Source organism: Falco punctatus (assembly GCF_963210335.1).
Source record: "Falco punctatus genome assembly, chromosome: 1".
NCBI lineage: Eukaryota > Metazoa > Chordata > Aves > Falconiformes > Falconidae > Falco > Falco punctatus.
In genome coordinates this window covers 73,028,801-73,052,518 of record NC_137580.1, presented here as the reverse complement: position 1 = coordinate 73,052,518, position 23,718 = coordinate 73,028,801, and the positions used below count along the sequence as shown (strand labels likewise).

The window sequence follows — 23,718 nt, the reverse complement described above, 5'->3', positions numbered from 1 at the left end:
GCTAAAAGCAAGGGAGGCAAGATGTTATCTGTGGAAAGCTACCAAATGGGTTTCTAAACTGTCACTCCAGAGAAACGAAACACTATTGTACAGGTCTTCATTTTTCTCTTTTTTTTCTTGAGGCACATTTTCGGTAAAAGCGACGCCAGTTGTGCCAAATTTGTGACGGTATGTGATGTAACAAATCACAAGGAGACAGACTGAGCGAGCCAAAACCACCATACTCGTTTTAATTAAGATGCTTTACAGCTAATTTAGCCGGAGCCTTTCCAGTTGAAAGGCTGGTTGCTAGTACAGGAACTAGCCCCTCCAGTTGCAGGGGTTGTTGAAATTGGGCCGGGGTGGCACCTGTTGTGATTTTCCACGGGGCACATACCAGTCTTCCCCGGCATTTAAAGATATGATAATGGTTTAATCCTTCCTGTTCTGCCTTTAATCAGTGGTGGGGTTTTAGCTCTGAACAAACTTCCAGGACTCCGTAAGAAACAAAATGAGAACTGCTGAACACAGGGGGTTTGGGTGCGTTTTTGTGTGTGTTTTTTGGAGGGTTTGTTGTTGTTGGGTTTTTTTCTCTCATCTTGCTTGCCCTGTAGCTTTCTCCATTGAACTTCTGCAATTTCATGCGGTCCTGGGAGTGGATGGGGTGTTACATACGGCTAATGTAACAAGCTGACAGCCGAGCTTTTCAGACACGTTGCCTCATCCGACCATCTGTTTGGTTTGGAGGGAAGGAACAGGAAGATTTCTTACTGTACAGATATATTAAGAAAAGTCAGAAAATTGGACGTATGAAGCTTTATATTTTCCATTTATAATACAGTAGTTTGATAGCAGTGTGTAAATCACCGAGTTAGAACACTTTAAAATGAAGTTCTGGCACTCCCACTGCTTAAAGTAGCATTGTTATTTATAGATATTACATGAAGTCTGATGTTATGTTTAAGTGAGCATTAAACAGTTCAGGCTGTTGTATTGTTGCTACGCACTGGAGAACCTCTGTCAAAGTGACTTTGGCACTGCCATGTATCCGCCTTTCTCCCTTTGTCTTCCAAACCTTTTGCCAGTGTTTGCGGTTATCCATGTGCTCAGCAATGGAACAGCCTATTGTTAGTCTAGCAAGGGCAAAGTCACACTGGGATTTTTGAAAAACAAAAAAAGCCAACTCTTTACCTTGCCTAAAACTTCGTTAAATATTAAACTGGCCGTACCGAGGAGTTTAGTGAAAGCAAACATTGAGGGTTTGCTAAACTTAAACTTAGTAAAGTAGAAGGTTAACAGCCAGGTACAGAGTGTTTTCTGTTTTAGAAAAGCCAGCTATGACAATACACAGGTGCAAATCAACAGTGCCTTAGAAGGTTTAATTAACGAGAGTGAAGGCGAGGTGAAGCCTGCAAAACCCCCCAGCTTGGCTACAGAGATCTTTTCATGGCTTGCAGAGGACCCAGACTTCTCTGGCACTCAGGGTAGAACAGCTCCTGACAGGGTATATAGTTCTTTATTATTCTAATATGTATTTTATTTATTTATTATATTTTTATAGAAGTATTTGCTTATTATAACTTGTAACTCTTCAGAGCATGCATGAAAGTTGCTGCGCTCTGTCCCATTTCTAGCAACAAAGGTGGTGCCCAGAAAACACGTGGTGAGATTGTGTCGTGAGGTAGCTGGAGTGGTTTCCTTTCCCATCCCCACACCACCATCATTTGCAATTAAAAATGTGCGCACACCTTGCTAGATCTTGGGTACTAGGGCACCTCCCCAGCACTCTTTGAGAACAGAGCTGCTGATGGGATCCAAAATCATGTATGTAAAATGTAAAAAGCAAAGTATATACATAAGCCACAGGAAAACAGACTAATTGCCAAGAGTTGAGAGGTCTTTTCTTAAATTGAATGTCATAATTTGTACCTACCTTGTTATTACTGGTGTGCCCTGGTAAAAGCTTCTCATTGCAAGAAAAAACATCTGCATGTGTTTTCCCAGCTTGATGTTTTTCTTTAAATCATGTGGTTGTGTTTCAGCCTGAAAAGTTTCCAAGGGAGTAGGGAAAAGAAAGGAGAGGAGAAGAGTGCAGGAACTCTGAGTCTCTCCCCTTCCTCTCTGCTTGCAGGAAAAACATCTTGTCCAGTAAAGGAGTGTTAAACTTGATGTTTAAGTGGAAGGATAGTTGGGAGACATCAATGTTCATTCTAAACAAGAAAACAGACCTCATATTTGAAATTCTGTAATTTCTAATTCTAATATTCTAAGAGGTGGAATATTGTTGGAAATACGTACTGAGAATTCATATAGATTTTAAGTAGGTGACTAATACTGTTTGTTTGGCTTTGTTGTGGTGTTTAGTTGTTTTTGGTTTTTTTTATTCTCAAAAAACCCCAACCAAACAAAAATGCCACCACCAACAAAAAAGTGTTCAATGGCTTGCAGTGGAGTTAATAAACCTTTGGTAAAATTACTAGGGTGTTAAAAGTGTGTTTGTGGCCTATGGAAAGACACAAGTGGGCAATAAAAACCGTCCTCTGTCTGGTGTTCAGATGGGAAGGAGGAAGGTAAGACTGAGGCAAATCAAGTGGTGAGAAAGAGAGGATGATCTACGGGGGGGGAAAAAATCCAGCAGAACAACTGTAGAAAGTTTACAAAGAAACCAGTATAATAAATGTGGTGAAATATCTATTGCTGTACTTTAGCGGTGCATTTTCTTTAATAAGAGTATGGATCTAAGGGTGATGGAAGCAAACTAACAGCTCTTCTTTAGGATGGAAAATCTGAACTAAAAGCAACTTGAGTCCAATTAAGAAAAGGAATAGAGAGGACTAATACTGTGCAAGGTATTAACGTGACTACCAGCAAAGAGAAAAGTACCCCTTGAGAGAATGCAGTGGGGACGAACTGTGAGCATGGGCATTACATTGGCCTTAAGAGGTGGAAGAAGTGAGTGTTTAAGAAAATACTGTATAGTCTTGCTTTTCAAGGATTTTTGAGCAGAAAGCAACCTTTTCTGACAGCATCTGCAGCGATCAATGAGATATTGTTCCCATCATAGCAGACCAAATAGTGATAGAAATTTACAAATGACAGTGGAAAAGCCTTTTAAAACTTAGGTTTTGTCCAGTATCCTAAAATATTGTGGTAAATATAGAAGTATCTGAAGGCGTAGGGCTTATTTGTTGTTCCCCTATGCTGTTTGCATAGTGGCTGTGATCCCATGGGAGTCCTGTGTCACCCTGCATCTGCTGAAGGTCTGGGCATTGAACTTGAGTTCACTGATTTCAGTGGAAGTGGAGCGGGTCCATTTGCCTTTGCTGGTCCTCAGCACTAAATGCCAAACTTGTTTTTCCTCAGGACACAGCTCTTGCTTAACAGTACTAATTTGTGTGGTTTATATTATGGTTCACTTGAAAGAGAGGTTTTGTTTTAACATAAGGTCATTAATAGACTGAAGTTGTTTCCCAAACTGACGGACTGTCTCCTTCTCTTCTTTTTTTAGTGCTTTGAGTAACTCAGAAATTACTGTTTAACAACTCTGTAGAGAAAGTTTATGTAGACAAATTCTGCTCCTGGCCAGTAGTAACTTTAAAGTTGGGTAGTTTTCAGAAGAGCATCATTCATAAAAACAGCATTAATGAAAGTTGTAATGAGACCAAAGAAAAGGGAATGATTGTGATGTTTGTACTTTTTTTCCTTTAAGCAAACAGAAGGACATTTTTAACTATGTAGTGCAAACGAGCTAGCTGATGTGTCTGAATGGGCTTTGTCTTTCAGCAGATAACTCAAACAGAAATTAGTAATATACTAGAAGCTGTGCTGCAATTTGATTTATGGCAAAAGCAGTCTTCAAACAGATTTGGTTTTAGTGTGCATTTTTGCCTTCTCATGAAATGGGATCTGAAAACTAGAAAGCCATGTGTGATGACAGAGGAGGAAAGTGATATTAATCAAAACCACTTTTGTTCATGTCTTCAAAGCCTTTATGCCACCTTTCCCATTTTTCCCCCCCATTCCTATGTTTTCAGTTTAGCAGCCATTTATAATCTTAAATGAGCTACAGTAGCAGAGTGACTTGTTGAAGATCAAGTGCTGCTACTTTCTACTCAGGAATGCTGAATGTTTTTAGAATCAAGATGTTATTTTTTCAAGATATAGTAAATTATACATTAAATATAATCAACAGTCTTGTATTTTAAAAAAGCAACAACAAAATAAAACAAAACCCAACAAAAATACTCTGATGAACTGGTATACTTTTTGCTACATAAAATACTGGAAAGGATCCCAAAGAGTCAGTCTTGAAATGACCTGATTTGAGGAAATTTGATGAACCAACCAGTTAGGGGGAAAAAATAAAAAGCATATGACTATAAGCATGTGGAGGAAAACATCAGGAGTATAGTCAACATGTATTCACCAAGGGGAAATCATGCCTGACCATTCTGATAGCCTTCTGTGATGGAATGACTGGCTGGGTAGATGAGGGGAGAGCAGTGACTACCTTGACCTCAGCAAGGCTTTTGACACTGTCTCCTGTAACATCCTCACAGTTAAGCCAAGGGAGTGTGGGTTAGAGGAGCGGACAGTGAGGTGGATCGAGAACTGGCTGAATGGCAGAGCTCAGAGGTTGTGATCAGCGGTGCAGAGTCTGGCTGGAGACCTGTAGCTACCGGTGTGCCCCTGGGGTCAGTGCTGGGTCCAGTCTTGTTCAACTTGGTCATCAATGACCTGGATGAGGGGACTGAGTGCACCCTCAGCAGTTTGCTGATGATACAAAACTGGGAGCAGTGGTGACACACCAGAGGGCTGCGCTGCCATTCAGTGAGACCTGGACAGGCCAGAGAGCTGGGTGGAGGGGAGCCTCATGAAGTTCAATAAGGGGAAATGTAGGGTCCTGCACCTGGGGAGGAGCAACCCCCTGCACCAGTACAGGCTGGGGTTGACCTGCTGGAGGGCAGCTCTGCAGAGAAGGTCCTGGGAGCCCAGGTGGACAGCAAGCTGACCACGAGCCAGCAGTGTGCCTGGTGGGCAAGAGGGCCAATGCTACCATCCTGGGGTGTATTAGGAGGAGCATGGCCAGCAGGCTGAGGGAGGTTGTCCTCCCCCTCTACTCTGCCCTGGTGAGGCCACACCTGGAGTGCTGGGTCCAGTTCTGGGCTCCTAGTTCAAGAGACAGGGAACTGCTGGGGAGGGCCCAGCGGAGGGTTATGAAGATGATGGGGGGACTGGAGCATCTCCCTTATGAGGAAGGGCTGAGAGAGCTGGGCCTGTGTAGCCTGGAGAAAAGGAAACTGAGAGGGGGATCTTATCAGTGTCTACAAATGTCTTAAGGGCAAGTGTCAAGAGGATGGGGCCAGGCTCTTTTCAGTGGTGCCCAGCAACAGGACAAGGGGAGACGGCACCGAGTGAAACACAGGCAGTTCCTTCTGAATATGAGGAAAAACTTCTTTACTTTGAGGGTGTCGGAGCCCTGGCACAGGCTGCCCAGAGAGACTGTGGAGTCTCCTTCCCTGGAGACATTCAAAACCCACCTGGACGTGATCCTGTGCAACCTGCTCTGGGCGAACCTGCTTTAGCAGGGGGTTGGACTAGCTGATCTCCAGAGGTCCCTTCCACCCCCAACCATTCTGTGATTGTGTGATATTGCCTCTTCATATAAAGAAAAAGTGAGCAAAATTAGGTAGTGTGCCCATGTCAGTGGATTAATACAAAATATAATAAAAAAGTACTGGTGTTAAACAGGATTTCTTTTCCAGTTGTGTCACCTTAGTCTACAAATATACAAATGGGGAGGGGAGGCAGTCTGTCAGCAAAAGAGCTGGTTTAAGTTGTGTAGTGTGTGGCTATCTTACTTCTGAAAAGAACAAGAGATTGGCTTTTCTGTTGAATTTTTCTGTGTATTCACTGTTGCTTAAATTTATCTTCTCCGTAAAATAGTATACCATTTCCATTTCGGCAGGGAATGCAATGTTTTACCTGAAAGGTATTTGCAACTTTTCTGTAGGTTGAATGCTGATCAGCATTATCAGGAGATAATGATAATTTCTCTTCTTTCCTCTGGAAGATGATATGAAAGATGAGAGAGGAAGACTAGTACAAATATTAACAGCTCCACAAACTAGTCTTTTGTGCAAAGCTATATACTGACGCCCTGACCTTATGTTGGCGAGCTGCATCATTGCTGTGCTGTTCTACATCTGTGTCGTTGCTTGGTTGTTTCTTGAGTTTCCACTTGGATTTTAATTTCGCTTTTTTATTTACAAGGTTTAGTATGGCTGTACTAAAGCCAAGACACTGAGTAAATGCTCGCTATTTCTCTTGTCTGTGGTTACAAACAAAAGGCTGTGGAAATGTGGTGGGTTTGGGGTTTTTTTTAGTATACTTGAAAAATAATTCTCTGCTTGACAGTAATAACTGCTCCCATAAACTCATGTTGCTGTAGCTTGTACGTTACCAAGGTACATATATCAACAGCATGGAAAGAAAAGCAGAGGACTCTTTATTTTCTCATTACCCTTGGCAACAGTATCATCTGTGCCTTTCATTTTTGTAAACGCATTTTTCGTACTCCATAAAAGCTTATGTCTATTCCACAACTCTAAAAACCTGGGCACAAATTGAAGTGTGTGGATGTATACATTTCTGAAAATGTCAGGTTTTTATGTGTGTCATAACTTTTATAAAAAGGATGTGAACGTGACCTTTGGAGTGCTTCAGATTGGCACTATGTAGTGATCTAGTGTTTAAATTCAATTTAGAAATATGTTTTCCTTATACAGTAATGTATTTTAAGTTCCTGTACAGGTTGTCCTGTTTAATCTGTTAGTAATGACATATGATCTATTACACTCACTTTAAAAGTGTTTTGAATAGGTATGTCATATTCTTCTGTCTCTGTTCATATACTTGATATTCTTGGCTTCAGTGTTTGTATCTAAAGCAAAATAATGCTTTCACAGGTTGTATATTTTCACCTAACTTCTTCAGTATGTTGAAGTTTGTCCGCTGCTTCTACAAGTTAGCCAAACCCATTCTGTGTTATTTCACAGACATTTCATAAAGGAGGTGGGACTTACTTGATGGGGGAGGAGGGGAAAAGAAGCATTTCTTAACTTGTTCCTTTAAGTAGGCATATACTCTGGACAGAGATGTTAGACAAATGTTGCTGGTTGCTTGTATTTCAAGGTAGTTTACTTGGTACTGAAAGATGGTCTTCCAAATTCTTTTGTCATGCTTTCCCCAGCTCCTGCCAGTGGATGGACATCAAACAGTGTTAAACCACCTGGAACAACTGCCCCAAGTGAAAAACTTGCAGCAGCACCTCAGCTAAACGAGCAAGACACGTTGGTTCAGAGGGCAGAGCATATTCCAGCAGGGAAGCGGACTCCCATGTGTGCGCACTGCGATCAAGTTATTAGGTTTGTATCTATTTGCTGGGTGTAAACTTAGCTGTGTAAAAAAACTGGCTGCATGGCCAGGCCCAAAGGTTTGTGGTGAGTGGAGTTAAATCCAGTTGGTGGCCGGTCACAAGTGGTGTTCCCCAGGGCTCAGTATCAGGGCCAGTCCTGTTTAATATCTTTAGCAGTGATCTGGAAAAGGGGATCGAGTGGCCATCAGTAAGTTTGCGGAGGACACCAAGTTGGGTGGGAATGTTGATCTGCTTGAGAGAGGGAAGGCGCTACAGAGGGATATAAAAAGGTTGGATCGATGGGCTGAGGCCAGTTGCATGAGATTCACCAGGGAGAAGTGCCGGGTCCTGCACTTGGGTCACAACAACCCCCCACAATACTACAGGCTTGGGGAGAGTGGCTGGAAAGCTGCCTGGTGGGAAAGGACCTGGGGATGCTGGCTGGTGGCCAGATGAACATGAGCCAGCAGTGTGCCCAGGTGGCCAAGGAGGCCAATAGAATCCTGGCTTGTATCAGAAACAGTGTGGCCATCAGGACCAGGGGAGTGATCGTCCTCCCGTACTCAGCACTGATGAGGCTGCACCTCAGATCCCGTGTTCAGTGTTGGGTCTTTCACTGCAAGAAAGACACTGAGGTGCTGGAGCGTGTCCAGAGAAGGGCAATAAAGCTCATGAAGGGTCTGGAGCTCAAGTCTTGTCAGGAGTGGCTGAGGGAACTACGATTGTTTAGCCTGGAAAAAGGAGGCTGAGGGGGGACCTTATTGCTCTCTACAACTACCTCAAAGAAGACTGTAGGCAGGTGGCTGTTGGTCTCTTCTGCCAAGTAATGAGCAATAGAACAAGAAGCAACGGCCTCAAGTTGCACCAGGGGAGGTTTAGTTTGGATATTAGAAAAAAATTTCTTCACCAAAAGGGTTGTCAAGCTTTGGAAGAGGTTGAGTCACCATCCCTGGAGGTATTTAAAGGATGTGTAGATGTGGTACTGAGGTACATGGTTTAGTGGTAGGCTTAGCATACTAAGTTAATGGTTGGACTTGATGATCGTAAAGGTCTTTTTGAACCTGAATGATTCTGTGATTCTGTTCATCCTGCAGGCTCTCTGACAACGGGGCTTTGTTTTGCTTTTGTGGGTTTTGATTCCTTAGTCACCAGTGTTTTAGGGCTTAATTTCAATAATGCAGAACACTGTCTTCATGCACGTTTTTCATAATAAAACTGAGGATGGGAGTACTGGTGGAGGAAGAACATTGTGAACTGCATATAGTCACAGCCTTACAACCTGTTTTAGAGAGAACCAGAAAGCTGGATGGAGTAGAGCAAAAGTAAAACCAAAGAAAAGTAAGCAACTTAATTTTCACTTACACACCCCTTCCAATAAAACTGAGAAAATTTAGCTAGTTGGAAACTGATCAGAGAGTACAGAATTATAAAACTAACTTGTCACAAATTTTGATTTATAAACCAGAATTTCTAATTAAGAAGAAGAAAAAATAGCAGGCTCCATCTGTATAGGAAAAGCAAGGAAGAGAGATTTAACAATTGCTAGGACTAGGTTAATAATAATTTCCTGCAATGTTAGATTTCAAGCTCTTTTGTGGGCTCTCTGGACTCTGGGTGTTGTAGCTAAGTGTCCTTGACACTTGTATGACATGGGTAGAAAATCAACACAAACACGAGTTTGCCAAATGAGATTAGGTTAAGTTCTTCTGAGCCCCTAAGATATCCTTTCGTTATCCAGAATTTCATATGGAGGAAGAATTTGCATTGTTCAGTCAGTGATTTCTGACAGTTAGTCATTATTGTCTCATCTAGGGAACCGTAATAACTTTTCATGTCAGCGTGTAAATCATCCTGACTTTCATCTACCTTGCATTTTATTTCTTCCCTAAAATAGAGATTTCCTGGGATTATTGGAAGTGATGTACTACTTTTAAAATGTCTTTTGTTCACCCATTAGTGTTGTTGAACTACAGAGGAAATGTAATGCATTGTAATACTTCCTTTTTTATTCATTTATGTACGGTCTTTTCAATGAAAAAGATAGGAGAGCCTGCACCATGTTTCACCATGGTTAAAGAAAGAGACTAGAGTAGAAAACACAGGTCCTGAGAAATGAGGAGTTCTATGAACTGTATAAATTTCATTCAGTATAATAGAAAATTGGCTTTTCCACCAGGGCTTTTTGCAGCCTCTTGAGCCCTGGCTTGGATTCTGCATCAGAAGATGCAGCTAACTCTAATCACTTGATCTCTAGAGTTCAACTGAGTTGAGCTTGTTTACTTTGATTAGATTTTTGTTCTTATAGTTCACTACCAGTTCACTTAACATGGGGTTAATTTTAGAGGACTCTTTACTAACTGATCTGTGATATTTTTGAGAAGTTTTTCCTACTCCCATTGTATATGGGAAATAAAAATAAATTATCTGAATCCCCTTGAAACAATAGAAAAAACTTACATGAATTCCCAACATAGGTGCACACCCTTTCTACTCCAGATTTTTTGCTTCACCATAACATGAAAGATTAATATCAGAAAGGTCTACGTGCTTTTGGGATGAGATTCATCTGATTTGTTGAAAAGTTTGGCCTGCGTAGTCGTTTTGTCTGTCTTTAGTATTCTGATCTTTTTATTCCCTGGGCTTTGGATTTGTGTCTAGTAAATAACATGTGAACAACCATGAACTTTCCTTTTTGTTATCATTTCAGTTTAAGATTAAAGCTGAGCATAGCTAATCCAACATATGCTGCATCTTTCACGCAAGAAACTTCAGTGCCTTTTACAGTACCTGTGGTTTAGCAGGGTTCGCTGATGCTCTGTGCCATGGGGTTTCACAGCACAGTCTGCAGATTGCTCCTGAGCAGCCAACCTCTCCTCTCAGCCCTTAAAGCACTTGCTGCTACTTCGGTTCTCCCGCTTTGATCACTGTTAAAGAAAGAGATGAACTGCCGCCCTCTAAGTAGGGGAGTGTATTGGTCCACAGAGCAACCTTTGCTGCTTAGTGGATGCGTGAGGGGAAACTGCAGAGCCCTGCTTGACAGTGCTTAAGCCATTGTCCCCCATTGTAAATGACACCTCTTCATGAATAGTAACTGATACCCACCTCTAACTTTGCAATTTGCTGGTGGTGCTTAAATCCTTATATTTCTTCATATGTTAAATGCCACCTCAATTATTAAAATCAAGCATTGTTTCATTTGAGGATGAGTTGATGTGCATTAATCAATGGCAAGTATGCCTTCTGTTCACAGCATACAGTGGATTTGAAAGATTGCAATGGTATTTTGAATTCAAGTTTTCAGCATAATTACAGTTTATGCCCTTAGTGGTAGCACTACCTGTGAAAAGGTAGGAGAAGGATCAAGTGACGTTGCATTGTGCATCTGTTTTGAAGCCAAAATGCGTTGTGGAGTTGGTTACTTTACACTCAGGCATAGAATAACCATGGCTAGTTCAGCCAAAACCATTTCTTAGAGACATCTTATAACTTTTTAATATATCTTTAATTATTCATACAGTGATTGTCTGAAGATTCCATTTTTCCCAAAGCTTCATTAAGTAAGCTTCTCTTTCTGTGTCTGAAAGAACCAAAGCTGGAGGCAAACTAAATTTCCCATGATCTACTTGCTGTGCGGGTCTGACAAACTTCTGATGTTTCCTGATGAAGACTTCTGGTTCCCAGGCAGTCTTACCAAGTGCTACAGTGCAGAGTGGGCTCTTTCTTTGAAGCTCAGATGTGTTTTCCCTGGATTGCTATTGAGAACATACTCTTTGGTATGTCTGCTTGTGAATGATGATTTGGTTTTGTCACCTTTTCTTACAGCTTAATTGGTTTTAAAGACAAAAGGAAAAAAGTACAAACATTGCTTCCCTTCAGCATCTCCTGTACAGAAATTATATATTGTGGCATTTCCAACAGAGGAGAAAAAGGAACTTCCCAGAGTGTAGACTGCTTGGCCTACTTAGCAGATGTGGAAATTGTTTTGATCTCTTTACCACCAAATTTCAGTTCTGGCTTGCTATCTTAATAAAAGGCACATGAGAAGCTAGATTATAGGCTTACTAATGCATTATGACCATACTGATTACGTTATATTTAGCTTGTAGTAAAGGTAGTGAAATTTGGATTCTATTCCCTTTACGTTACTTGTGCTTCCAATTTGCCCATATATCGTGGCTACATATAGAACCTAGATGTTTCAGGTGGCTACCAAATTTATGTAACTGGTGATCATTTGGGCATAAGATTCTGCAAATACTGTTGTAAATACATCAGAATTCCTTGGAAAATAATAGATTACTACTGTTTGCCTCAGTCTGTGGGTTTGGTTCACATGGTCTAGGTGGTGATGCCAGAAATCTGTTCAGAAATACTTAACATGTCAAAGCAGCCCAGGCTAGAGGCACCTTCATAGCCAGCTGTTGCCACTTGAATCATCCCGTATCTTTGGAGGGAAGGAACATGCTTTTTTAGCACCCCCCTTAAAAATGTTTTAGTTGACAGAGGCATAGGGTAGGGGTGGGGGTGAGGGGGCATATTGCTTTTTGTTTTTAAATGCGGAAGGAAGGATGCAGCCACCTTCCTAGCATTTCATGCCCATCGGGTTGCATGGGCGTGCAGCCCCCTTACTGAAATCAGGGCTTTAAACTCCTTTCCAAAAGAATACAGCACATAAATACCTTTCATTACTGAAAGTTACTGTTTTGATCACAAAACTATACAGAGACCAGGAACGCCTCCAAGCTCTGAACATCACGTTTTAGTGTATTTCACATGGCAGGTGTTTGGATTTTTTTGTTGTTTGGGTTCCCCCCTGCCGCCCCCCCCCCCCCCCCCCCCCCCCTTTGTTCTATGTGCTTTGGGGCAGCTTTTAAGTTGCTGGTATCATTAAGCTGCAGCATCAGCTTGACATGTTTAAATTATGGCCTGATTAAAAGGAAAATTGTATTTAGAAAGTGTTCTTCTTGACACGTGTGCACAGGGAACCAGCCCTGCTAATGGAACACCTCAGAGATGTTGTGCAGGGCATGGCCACAGCTGTCTGGGGACTTTGGGAAAGAAACGGTGTAGATGCACTCTCAGGCTGTTCCCCATCCGTCTGGGTTCCTGTGTGCTGTCCTGAATGGCTAACCTCAACATGTCAGAGCTGTAAACTCTGGAGAGCTAAATGCAGCAGATGTTGTAAAAATTCCTTTGCCTCCTGTCGCTAGCGTACTTGCTTTCCATTGCAGAGCTAACCAAGCCTATCGTTTCGGTGCAGATGGCCAGAAACTCAATCCTACCTGGAGCCGGGAAAGCCTCTTCAGTGTCAGCCCTGTGTTAATGAATCTGTTAAATTAGCCTGTGCTGACACGGCGCGCTGAGAGCACTTTGTTGTACATAAGGGCTTGTATTGTTTGATCAGTACATAACTGAAAGGGCATTGATGTAAAAAGGTGCTTGTAGAGCGGTGGGAGGGTATCGGGTTAGGTCAGTGTTTGCACTCCTCAGGCATCCGCTGGGAGCAGGAGCTAGAGAGCTGCGCTCAGCCCTGGCTCCCTCCTTAAAGGGCTACGGGCTGCTCACTTTTCACTGCTTTCTTTCTGGTAATCAGAGGTGAATAGAAGAAACGGTTTCAGATTAAATATGTTTGTAATCTCAGGAGTTATGAGTTATCCTAAATCTCTTTGAGGCCCTCATCTTTGACTTCTCATCCTGCTGAAAATACATAGCATCTCCAGAGGAAATGTGGGAAAGAACTGAAAATATTTACCACTTGCCCTCACTGAAGTTGCTGTCTGTCCTCTGCCTGCTTATATTCCGTTCTTAAAGTCATTATGACCCTGGAAGAAAATTTTAAATCTTTTTCTTCTCTGTTGCTTTGTTCATATGCAAATCTTATCTTACACAAAAATGTTCTTGTAGCTTACTGGATTTCCAGAAAAATGTTTAGCAGCAGAGTGATGATATTACTACCTTGCATGTTTTTTTGCATGTTTTTTAGTATTAGATCAGAGAAAGGTGGTACATTAATGAAAAAACGGCATCTTTATTGGCCTCGCAGAAATGAGAGATCTGGTGAGGGAAATGAACTTGGACCGCAACATTCACCTGAAACCTAAATTCTGGAAGGTTGAGTGGTGGGACCTTGGAGTCACCTCATTGAAGTAAACGTGTTCGTTAAAGAAATTAGGATGCTGAATATGTTTTGAAGTGAATACACATACAATGGTATATACCTGGGATTTATGAGTTGCATAGTGAGAATTTTTTTGTTGACTGAGAAAAGGATAGGCTTATCTTGTCTGTTAACCTTGTTGCATTAGCCAGACAAATGCTATTAAAAGCATCATTATTCTGTCTTTGCAAATGACAGAGGAGGCTCTGCATTTGGAGAATATGATCCTCTTTTAACTAGCTTTTGAAGGAAAAGGAAAAGAAAAAATAAGATGCATACTCACGTATACCCCGGGGGGGGTGTGGGGGTGGTGGTGGTCGTGGTGGTGTGGATTATCTTGTAACAAACTTGTTGGGTAAGGACAATGACTGAATTTTTGTCTCACAAGAAGGTGATGTTATGGGCCCTTAATGGAGTCAAGTCTACTTGAATGTTTGTGCCCTTGGTACAAATGAATGCTGAAAGAGACATGAACATATCATTGAGTCAAATACCTCTTTGTAATAGATGGAAATAATTTGGAACATAGGGAACATCCTCCTTCCCTTCCCTAGCAGCCACTTCAGCACTGTATTTAATGTAGTTCTAAAATAAGATGTCTGAAATGCAGCGAAGTGAAGAGAGTCAGTATTTGTTGTGGTTGGGTGTGTCTGGGAGATAGTTCAATGGGAATAGATGCAGCCAACACTTCATGCTTTCTTAGACCTGTAGGTGGAAAGTGGGATGGAGCAGTATATCTTTGTGAACAGTGTAGTAATGGCACAGAGGTATCGTGGGTTAAGCCTATTAACAGCTTTTACAGGAGCCAACCCAGGAGCATTTCCTACAAAAATCTCTTCTTTCTAATCAGAGGACCCTTCTTGGTGGCTTTGGGGAAGTCATGGCATCCAGAGGAGTTTAATTGTGCTCACTGCAAAACCTCCATGGCTTACATTGGATTTGTGGAGGAGAAGGGGGCACTGTATTGTGAAGGCTGCTATGAGAAGTTCTTTGCCCCTGAGTGTTCAAAGTGCCAGAGGAAGATCCTTGGGGTAAGTGACCATCACTTGGCCTGTTTGTCAGTGGGAACAACCACCACAGTGTCCAGTGCTTCTCTGTCATGAAATTTCCTTTTGTCTGGCCCAGTTTGCATTCTTCCAAACATACTCTGATGTACCTTTTCAGTTCCTATCACATACGGAATATGGTTTTGCGTCTCCTAATGTTGAGCCTTTTCAGTCTCTTTGAGCAAAGGTGCTGTAGCCTCCTTGGCTTTTCTAGGTTCAGCTCCTGTTTTCATGAAGCTGTTCTGCAGCATTGTGATTACCAGATTTTCTTGAGCGAAATGCTTTTAAGTTGGCAGCTTTTTACAGAATTGCAGGGCAGGGGTGAATGAGGAGTAAATAATTCTCCTTAGCTGAGCTGAGCACTGAGGAACATGCTGGTTGGCTAGATGTGAAGTACTGAAATATTCCCAGTGGTAATGTAGATAGAAAGACACATTATCCTACTCGGCACTAACACTGCTAATTTGAGCCCGCCAGCTGATTGTCCGCTCCGTTACTGCAGACAGCGATGTGTCTGGACTCTTGTGTAACTGGGGTCACGCAGGGCTCTGGCAGCACAATTCTCGAGTCATATTTGGCACTATAGTGTCTTCCAAAACAGCACAAAGCAGTCATAATTTTCTGTGTGATGTCTTCTGATTAACTATTCACAGACATGACGAGCCATCGGAGATGCTGCTTTCATTTCAGGGGACCATTGTGGGTGAGATCCTAATGAAAATGGAAAAGGTGAACAAATGAATTGTTCGATGTGTCCAACTCTGTTGAACCTTCCAAAAAAACCGAAAAGTTGCTTATGAGAAATAAAGAGATGTACCATAAACAAAGCACCTCATTAACTTTAACATCAACAGAAATGGGATGCACAACCCATGTTCAAAGTAGCAGTAGGAAACAAAGTATTCTTGAAACAAATCAAGTGTGGAGGCACGGTCACCACAATCTAGTCATCACATTAAAATAACGTGTTCATAACACTTTTTCTAATCCCCACAGGAAGTAATAAATGCTTTGAAACAAACTTGGCACGTTTCCTGCTTCGTGTGTGTGGCCTGTCATAACCCCATCCGCAATAATGTCTTCCACTTAGAAGATGGTGATCCCTACTGTGAGACGGGTAAGAAACAACACCACCAGAGTTTACTGTGGTTGTGCAGGGAAGCAGAGCTCAATAAGGTTGGGAAAAAATAATAATACCCTTTTTTCAAGCTTCACTTCAGAAATGTCCCAGCACATTCCTGTAACCGATATGTCAATTCAAAGCAGCAACAAATGCTATAGATACTTTGAGTTTGCAGCAGGAGAAGTTGGTGGGAATTTCTTTTTTAGCTTCAGCAGGAGCAGGCTTCTTGTCACTGGCTTTACCTGTTAAGCCCTCAGCTGTAGGTATCAGTGATTCAGCAAAGTGTTAATTTTAGTGTGATTTTTCTACTTGTCCTTAAAATATTTTGGAGTTAATGTAAATCTGCTTGTTTACTAAACAAGCAAATGCCAGTGGAGTAATGTATTTTACTCTGAATAGCCTTATTCACAGCCTGGGGGGACTTCCAAGAGTAAGCAGTCTGCCCAGAATGTTTTTTGCAGGATCAGGGATAACATCTGTTGAACATAAGCTTGGGATAAAAAAACAGGCTGTTGGGGAAAAATACAGTGATATGATTATAGCACTTGAAAGCCTGATGAACAATATTACATGAAAGATAAGGCTTAGAAGTTCAGAGGGATTCTGGTTTGGTTTTTAGTACTTCCAGCTAATCGTATCTTTTTTATTAATATGTACAGCTTTTATTTGTGTTGGTTTCCTAGTTTCCTTAGAATGTACCCTTGTGGGCTAGGAAAGAAATAGGTAGTATTTGTAAAATATTTTCCACAAAATGGAAAAGAAACAAAATAGTATCAATAATTGTTTTCACACTCATGCTGTTTACATCTGTGTTAGAACTGTCAGTCAGACCTTTTCTGTGTTTTTCCTTCTACCACAAGAGGCATTGTAGTTAAACTAGAGATGGAAGTGGACACACCAAGAAAAGATTTAGCACGAAATCCTAGTGACCTGTTTGGAGTTAAGATTTCCTTCTGGGTTGATGCCACAGTTGTTCGCAGCTATGGAGAGCACTAGGTACTGAAGGGATAAGGAAAGCATGTAAAATTAATCCAAAATTTCTCTGTCTGAGTGGCTTTAATGAGGCATTGGCAGATACGAAAGGATGCAGTAGGTTATTGCTAACTCAGTGACAGGAGTAGGGTAACCTGTTGCCCCTATCGAAATCATGGAGCAGCAGAGGAAACAGATATATGAGCAGCATCCTCCAGGGTGACAGCATGGTGAAATTTCATCCTGAAGCAATCTGAAGCCCCTAATTGTGGAGCCATTTGATGATTCAAAAATAGTACTGGAGGAATCGATAACTCCCCTTGGGGTGGAAAGCTCATGACCGGGTTTGTTCTGGTAAACTGAATTCTTGTTCCTGCCACCAAATGACTCATATGTTATGCAGTGCATTGATTTGTGCTACTGTTGACTCCCATGCACAGCTGCATGCTTTTCTATACTGTGAGCAGGAAACACTGGAATAAAACGTCAAGAATATTACGCTTCTCATAAAGTTTATATCTGAGATAGTAAGTTGCTAGCACAAGTTAATGTAGACAAATTCTGTGAGGTGTTATTGGCAGTGATACATTGTAATGGCTCTGGCTCTCTAACTAGATGTTAATTTGAGATATATTCATTCTTCAAAGACTTTCAGTCCAGCTGGAGTTAAGAGTATATGACTAATTTAAAAGAAATAAGGAGTAAATGTCATTGCCAACTTTCCTTCTTCCTAGTGCAAAGGAGGCTTCTAATTTTAAATCTATATTTGAAGTTATAACTGCATCAGCTATTAGTATTAAGGGGGTTTAATCTGCAAAATGTTCTGGGTTTGGATGGTGATGCTAAAATTAAATTAAAAGTGCAGTTGCCTGCAATTTTGAACTTCTTTTAAGTGCAGAGTCAGTAACCTAGTTTTGGAAAGGCTGTATGCAAGAAGCATTCTGCCTTGGAAGCCTTCTTTGGTATTGCAATTCAAGCATGTAAAAGAAAGCTGATGCCCTTCATTCTGCCTTATCTATTGGGCTTTCTTTAGCAGGAAAGCCAATAAACTTAGCAACACAAACCACAAGCCAAATTACAAAAGGCTTTAACTGCTGGCACTGGGAAAATATCAGTAAAAGATGCTGTATGAACACAAATGCAAAGAGCTGAAGCAGTAGGGTCATGAGACTGTGTCCTTCAGGGGTTTTGCACAGATGGGTTCTGCCATTTGACATTTTTATTGTCTGTCTTCTGCTTAAACACTTGCAAATTCATCCTAGTAGAGTGGATTAATGAAGGTGATAGGTGAAGCTGTTTCTTGCCCCTGGCAGCCATCAAGGGCTTTGCTTTTCCAGGGCACTTGTGTTCCCCATCCTCCTGACCTGCCTCCTGTGATGAGTTTTTGAAGTCATCATATGAAACACTGTCTTACTAAACCAAAACAGGACTTTTCTCTTGGGCTTGACACGTGCGAGAAGTGTCTCTTGACTCTGCTGCAGTAAGCACTAGAGCTTCAGCAGATCTGCATAATCTAGTAGAGAAACAAAATCTCCTTGAACCCCACTTGCCACTCCTTATAAGTCTACTTGAAAACAATCCCTGGCATCTAATTCCCCTATCAGAGGCAGAGTGTTACCATTAAGGGTGGGTGGAGTGCAAAGCTTCATTATGGTTGTCACTCTGTCTGTAGTCCATCTTATGAAGATGTGATGTTGCATGACACTACAGATTTGCCACAGTAGGTGTCCTGATCCCAAATTCCCTTCTGTTATACTACTAATGCTCTTCACTCCTGTGCAGGAAAAAAAGATTTCATTCTTAGAATGGGGTGTTTGGGAGTTGAAATAAGTGGAAAAGACCAGACAGCTTGGGCTGAAATTTAGGTATGTGCAGGTGGGCAGCAGAGGGCTGTGCTGACTTGTAGTCCCTGAGATGGCTCTGTGCACAGAGAAGCGAGTGTCATGCACCAAAACTGTGAGGATGGGGGTGGGTGTCAGTGCATCCCACCCAACTTTATATATGCATTTTATCCTGCTAGTCTGCCCTGCTCTCTCTTTTTCAAGCTCTGCAGTAAGCAGGGGGGTGGTGGTGGATATGAGTGGGTCAGTGCCCTTCTTTTTGGTTCAAGCTTTCTGAGACTGCTGGAAAAACATTTCTCTGCTGACTCCACGGGAGCCTCCAAAGGCACCGAGTCAATACAGCGCCTAAAAATGGTGCAAATACCCATCAGTGATTCCAGTCACTAAGAACCATCCTGACACCCTACCGATTACTTTTTGTTAAATGCAATAAATATATTGCATAAAGCCTCTTTTTTGTTAGAGGGGTTTTTTTTGTTTGGTTGGTTGTGGGTTGTTTGTTTTGTTTTGTTTTGGGGGGGGGTGTCGTTGTGTGTATAGTTTTCGTTCTTTTTTTCTTTTTTAAAAGCTATGTAATAAACAGCAGTGACTAGGAAACTATTCTGACTTGATCCAAATTGCTCGAGTCTGTTTAGGACAGAAGCCTAATGATTGCATGATTTTGTGTAGTGCAGTCTGGGGCAAATATTGTGCCAGGATGTAGGTAGGAGTGTGTTACTCGCTGAGGAGGTCTGTTGTGTGAACAGCTAGGGTATGCTTTCAAGGTAGAGCTGGAGAGAATATAAGGAGCACACAGAGCCCGCACGGGTGCTCTGCAAGGAGTGCATTTCCCCCCTGAGCACACTATTGATCTCAAGGAAATGAAACACCAGGAAGATGGAAGCGTCGCTCACTTGAAAGGACAAAGAAGGGGATGAGAACTGAATTAGCAAGGAAAGGAGGGCATCCTGGTTTTTCAGTCTAGGAGCTCTTTATTCAGTGTACCCAGTATTATAAAACTCAACAAGGGCAAACCCACTGTCATTGAAAGAAAAGCACAAAGGTTTCAAAGGGTCACTCTCCCTTTTCTGCATATGCTTCATCTTTAAAATCTGTTTGCATTTGTTTGCAGATTACTATGCCCTCTTCGGTACTATGTGCCACGGCTGTGAATTCCCCATTGAAGCTGGAGACAGGTTTCTTGAAGCTCTGGGCCACACTTGGCATGACACTTGCTTTGTATGCTCAGTAAGTAAAGCTAGTCTACGTTTTCAGCAAACCCGTGGCAGCAGTTCTTGTGCTAACCTGACTGTTAGAGGAGTTAACAGCTGTAACCTCTTTCAATCCTCTGAGCCCAAACAAAAAGCACTTTCCCAGTTATTTAGAAGGTGTGTTGCTATTGTGAGCCTTTGGCACTGGTCCAGAGGACTTGGCCTGGATTGTACCCATGTGTCCTGGCATTTAACCCTTGACATTTACTTCCTCAAGCAAGTTGGAAGTCATACAGGAGCTGTCTGTGTTTCTAAAGTAGCAAGAGTGCTTTTGACATGAAGACACTATAGCCAAGGTATCACCTGCTAATATTGTATGACAAAAAACCCAACCCAAAACCAAATAAACCCCAATCCTAATGATTGGATATCTTTCTTAAAATGCTGAACCTAACTCTGGTCCCAGTTAAGGACCTGTTAACTTAAAGAAAGGAAGGTTATGCTTGCATCCACCATTAGTATTACATCAAAAAGAGTATGCCCAAGAAAAAGGTAATATTTCTTATTCTTTGAATGTATTTGTGCATAGAACAATGCCATGGTTTGGCATTCTGAATAATGTATGGTGTCGTTCATCCACCTGAATTGAGTGATCTTTTCTTTTTTTATCCCATTTCAGGTGTGTAGCGACAGTTTGGAGGGTCAGACTTTCTTCTCCAAGAAGGACAGGCCACTGTGCAAGAAACACGCTCACTCTATCAACATCTGATGCTTGGAGCTTATCTTGTGTAACAAATGTACTGAGCAGAAAGAAAGGTTAAAATGTCCATGTTCAATAATTGGTTATTTATATATGATTTTCTAGAATGGAAGAGAAATGTGGAAATGTGGGGAAGGGCTTGCACACTAATTTTTAGAGTGTTTATGAGTTAGAGTTTTGCTTCATAAAAAGATAAAAATCAGGAATTGCACCTAAGCCAAACTATTAGAGTGCTTTTACCTCTACACTTGACAGATTACTGTATTGGTTTCATGATTTTAACACCACATTTATATCTGCTTCAGTATTAAAACCTGAACATCTATGACAATAAATACCTGATATTAGAAGTCTTGGTTTTGCTGTTCTTCAACAAAGAAAAGGAGATTGGCTTCAGCAATCCACATCGCTTTATGGCGCTGATGTTTTTTAAAGTGTGTCTGGAAGTATTGCAGTTAAACCCCATTAAAAGGAACTCAAAGCAAAGATAAGGTTACATGGAGTATATAGTTCAGCAATTGATGTTTTTATCTGATACTCATACACATGAAGCCTCCTCCACCATTACATGTACCTGTGCCTTTGCAGTTAAACCTCTGATGGGTGTGCAGAGGACAGACGTTTTTATTAAGCAGTTACATGTGGTGGTGGTGGCTATGCTGGTGAACAACAGGAGTTTAGAAGGTGCCACTTAGAAGAAAAAATAAATGTGATACTCATACTCTTCCTTAACTCATGTACTACGAGAGCACTAGCCAAAAAAAACCAGCCCGCTACTCAAGGTGTGTTTGACAGGATGGAAATGTTAGATCAGATCTTAAAAATAAGGGAGCGGGGAATTACACTCTTATGTTTGCAGCTCAGGTTTTAGATAGTTTTAAGTGCCTTGGAAAGGGAAATTGCACTCGATCCGCAGGTAACAGTGTTTCATTTCCAGAATGTGAGACTGGTGTTAAATGAGGAAAACTGCTGAAGTGCAACTGAGGACATTGTTTTTCTCTCAGTACATTCTTTACCATGTAGCTCATGAATATGTATATTGGTGGTGTGCCAGGCAGTGTACCAAAAACTAACTTGCTCAGCTGTTACGATTTTTATTAGTTTAGCGTTTATTTCTCTCTTTTCCTCCAGATGTAGGAAATATATTGTTAAATAACATAATACGAGTTAGGCAGCTCCGTATCTCTCAGTTCTTGCAAGGGAGCAGAGAGACAATGCTGTCGTTGTGCATTTACTGCGAGCCAGGAGACGTAGTCAATTCTGTGGCTTGATAGGAATTTCGCCTCCGTACAGAGAGTCACTGCAAGACCTGTGCACCAGCTAAGTCCCACTTAACTTCGAATTAGGGCTTAAGTGGTATGGAGCAATTGTAGGCAGATGGGGGAGAGGTGGTGACCCTCTGCACGGGGTGAATTTTGCCCTAGCAGGGTTGCACAAGAGAGAAGGGGCCCCTCTCAGGGCCAGATCAGGCTCCTGAGGGAAACTGAGTTTACGTGCTACCTAATTCAACTGGGATGTCAGAGATGAATTGTTAGTCTTTAGTGTTCTTTCCAGTAGACACAAAAAGTAACCATTTACTGGTTTTGTGTGGTTTGTTTGGGCTTGGGTTTTTTTGTTTTTTTTTTTTGGTTCTTTGAACTGACACAAAGGACAGGTTTATCCATAAAACTGTGGAGCAAATAACGAAAAATTGCCATGATTGAGTAAAGCAATTGTAACAAGGAACATCAACAAAAGAGGGGGAAAGGAAATCAAAATTGCTGTACTGAAATATGAAAAGATACTTGGCTTTCTTACTAATTCAGCAAGACAGGTTCACATTGTGGGGCTGTTTCGCTTTATTTCCTGAAGTTGTTTTTTCTTCAATACTGCCACGTTTGTTTTTCAACTTCTGATGGTACAGAAGAAATAGCATAAAGCTGTTTAAAATGTTTACACTGTTGTAGATGTACCCTTTTGTGAGTTTGGCTGAAAATCAGAAGGCTAGAAGCAGACTGGATGAGATACGGTAATGTGTAAGCCAGGTTGCTTTTGAATTTCGGTAGAATGTGGAGAAGTGAGACCTAGAGACTAGGTTGCAGTGGAGCTATATTGCACATGCATGAGGAAAGAGGATGGGAATGCACAGGATAGGGCGTTCGGTAATTTCTTCAAGGCAAACCCTGTTATTTTGAAGTAGGATAGGAACATCTTGGTTTGTCATTGTCCTTAAAATCAAATTTAATTTTGTTTAGTTTAATAATTTTAATTGGAATTGTATTATTCCTTAATCCATATGCTCTAGGGTTTGAAATTTTGCAGTTGTTAATGGATTTCAGGACATGAGTACAAAAGCCTGAAAGACTCCAATAGTACTGCTTCATTTAGCTGCTTCGCCTTTTAATTTCTACTTTTATCTATTTGTTTAAAATTTAAAAGGAAGCATAGAGTCACTGATACATAATATTTAATGGCTCTACAAAATTACATAAATCAACTAAAAAGAACATAATTTTTATCATTATTTTAATAAGTGAGATTTTAGTAGAGCACTTTATAATAATGCCATATATCTCACTGAATATTTATTACCTTTTTTGTTTAGGACTATTTCGTACTGGTATCTTTGTATTTTGTTTTCTTTGTAAGCCTTCATATTTACCTCTAGAATCTTTTGGGGTGTCTATGTGTTTATATATACTTCTCTACACATGCACGCATATGCATGTACATTGAGAGACGTATGCATATATGCACATATGCATACATATATTTGACTGCAGACTTGGCATAGCAAAAATCAGCACTGTTCCATCATCATTTGGGGATTTTCTGAGATTCCCAATTATTTTTCATATAACACATGTATAGCATTCATGTTTTGAGGGAATGTTAGAAAGTCAGGAGAGACATGTTAGTAACCTAACTACTGTAGGTTTTTGCATGTATGTTCAGTCAGTAATTATTTTTCCTCCAAAACTGCCTGTAAGAGAATTGGGTTTAACTGTTTGAAGGTAGAAGGTCTTTATTAGTGAATAATTGAATCATGATGACAGTTTCAGTATATTGTAACTAAATAATTCAGAATGATGTGTAAATATAAATGCTTAATATAACAATGCAATAAACTTAAAAGCAAAAGATGAGCTGTGGTTCGGTGTGTGTTGGTCTGTTCAGCTGTGTACCTGTTTCATCATGGAGTTATTTGCATCATCTAGCCATGTGAGTGGCTTTGCAAACGAGAGTAAGAAGGG

The 23,718-nt window shown here is 41.1% G+C and overlaps 1 protein-coding gene across 9 annotated transcripts in view; it reads left to right on the top strand.

Moving 5' to 3' along the window:
- PDLIM5 (PDZ and LIM domain 5) overlaps nucleotides 1-23,610 on the top strand; it is a 142,014-nt gene extending 118,404 nt beyond the window's left edge. For all 9 annotated transcript variants that reach the window (XM_080368841.1, XM_080368840.1, XM_080368837.1 and 6 more), the window contains 5 exons: nucleotides 7,232-7,406; nucleotides 14,404-14,584; nucleotides 15,596-15,716; nucleotides 19,647-19,762; nucleotides 20,405-23,610. In XM_080368841.1, the coding sequence (XP_080224967.1) occupies nucleotides 7,232-7,406; nucleotides 14,404-14,584; nucleotides 15,596-15,716; nucleotides 19,647-19,762; nucleotides 20,405-20,494 (683 nt within the window). In that variant the 3' untranslated portion in view covers nucleotides 20,495-23,610. The remainder of the gene's footprint in view (nucleotides 1-7,231; nucleotides 7,407-14,403; nucleotides 14,585-15,595; nucleotides 15,717-19,646; nucleotides 19,763-20,404) is intronic.
- Nucleotides 23,611-23,718: the final 108 nt, after the last annotated feature.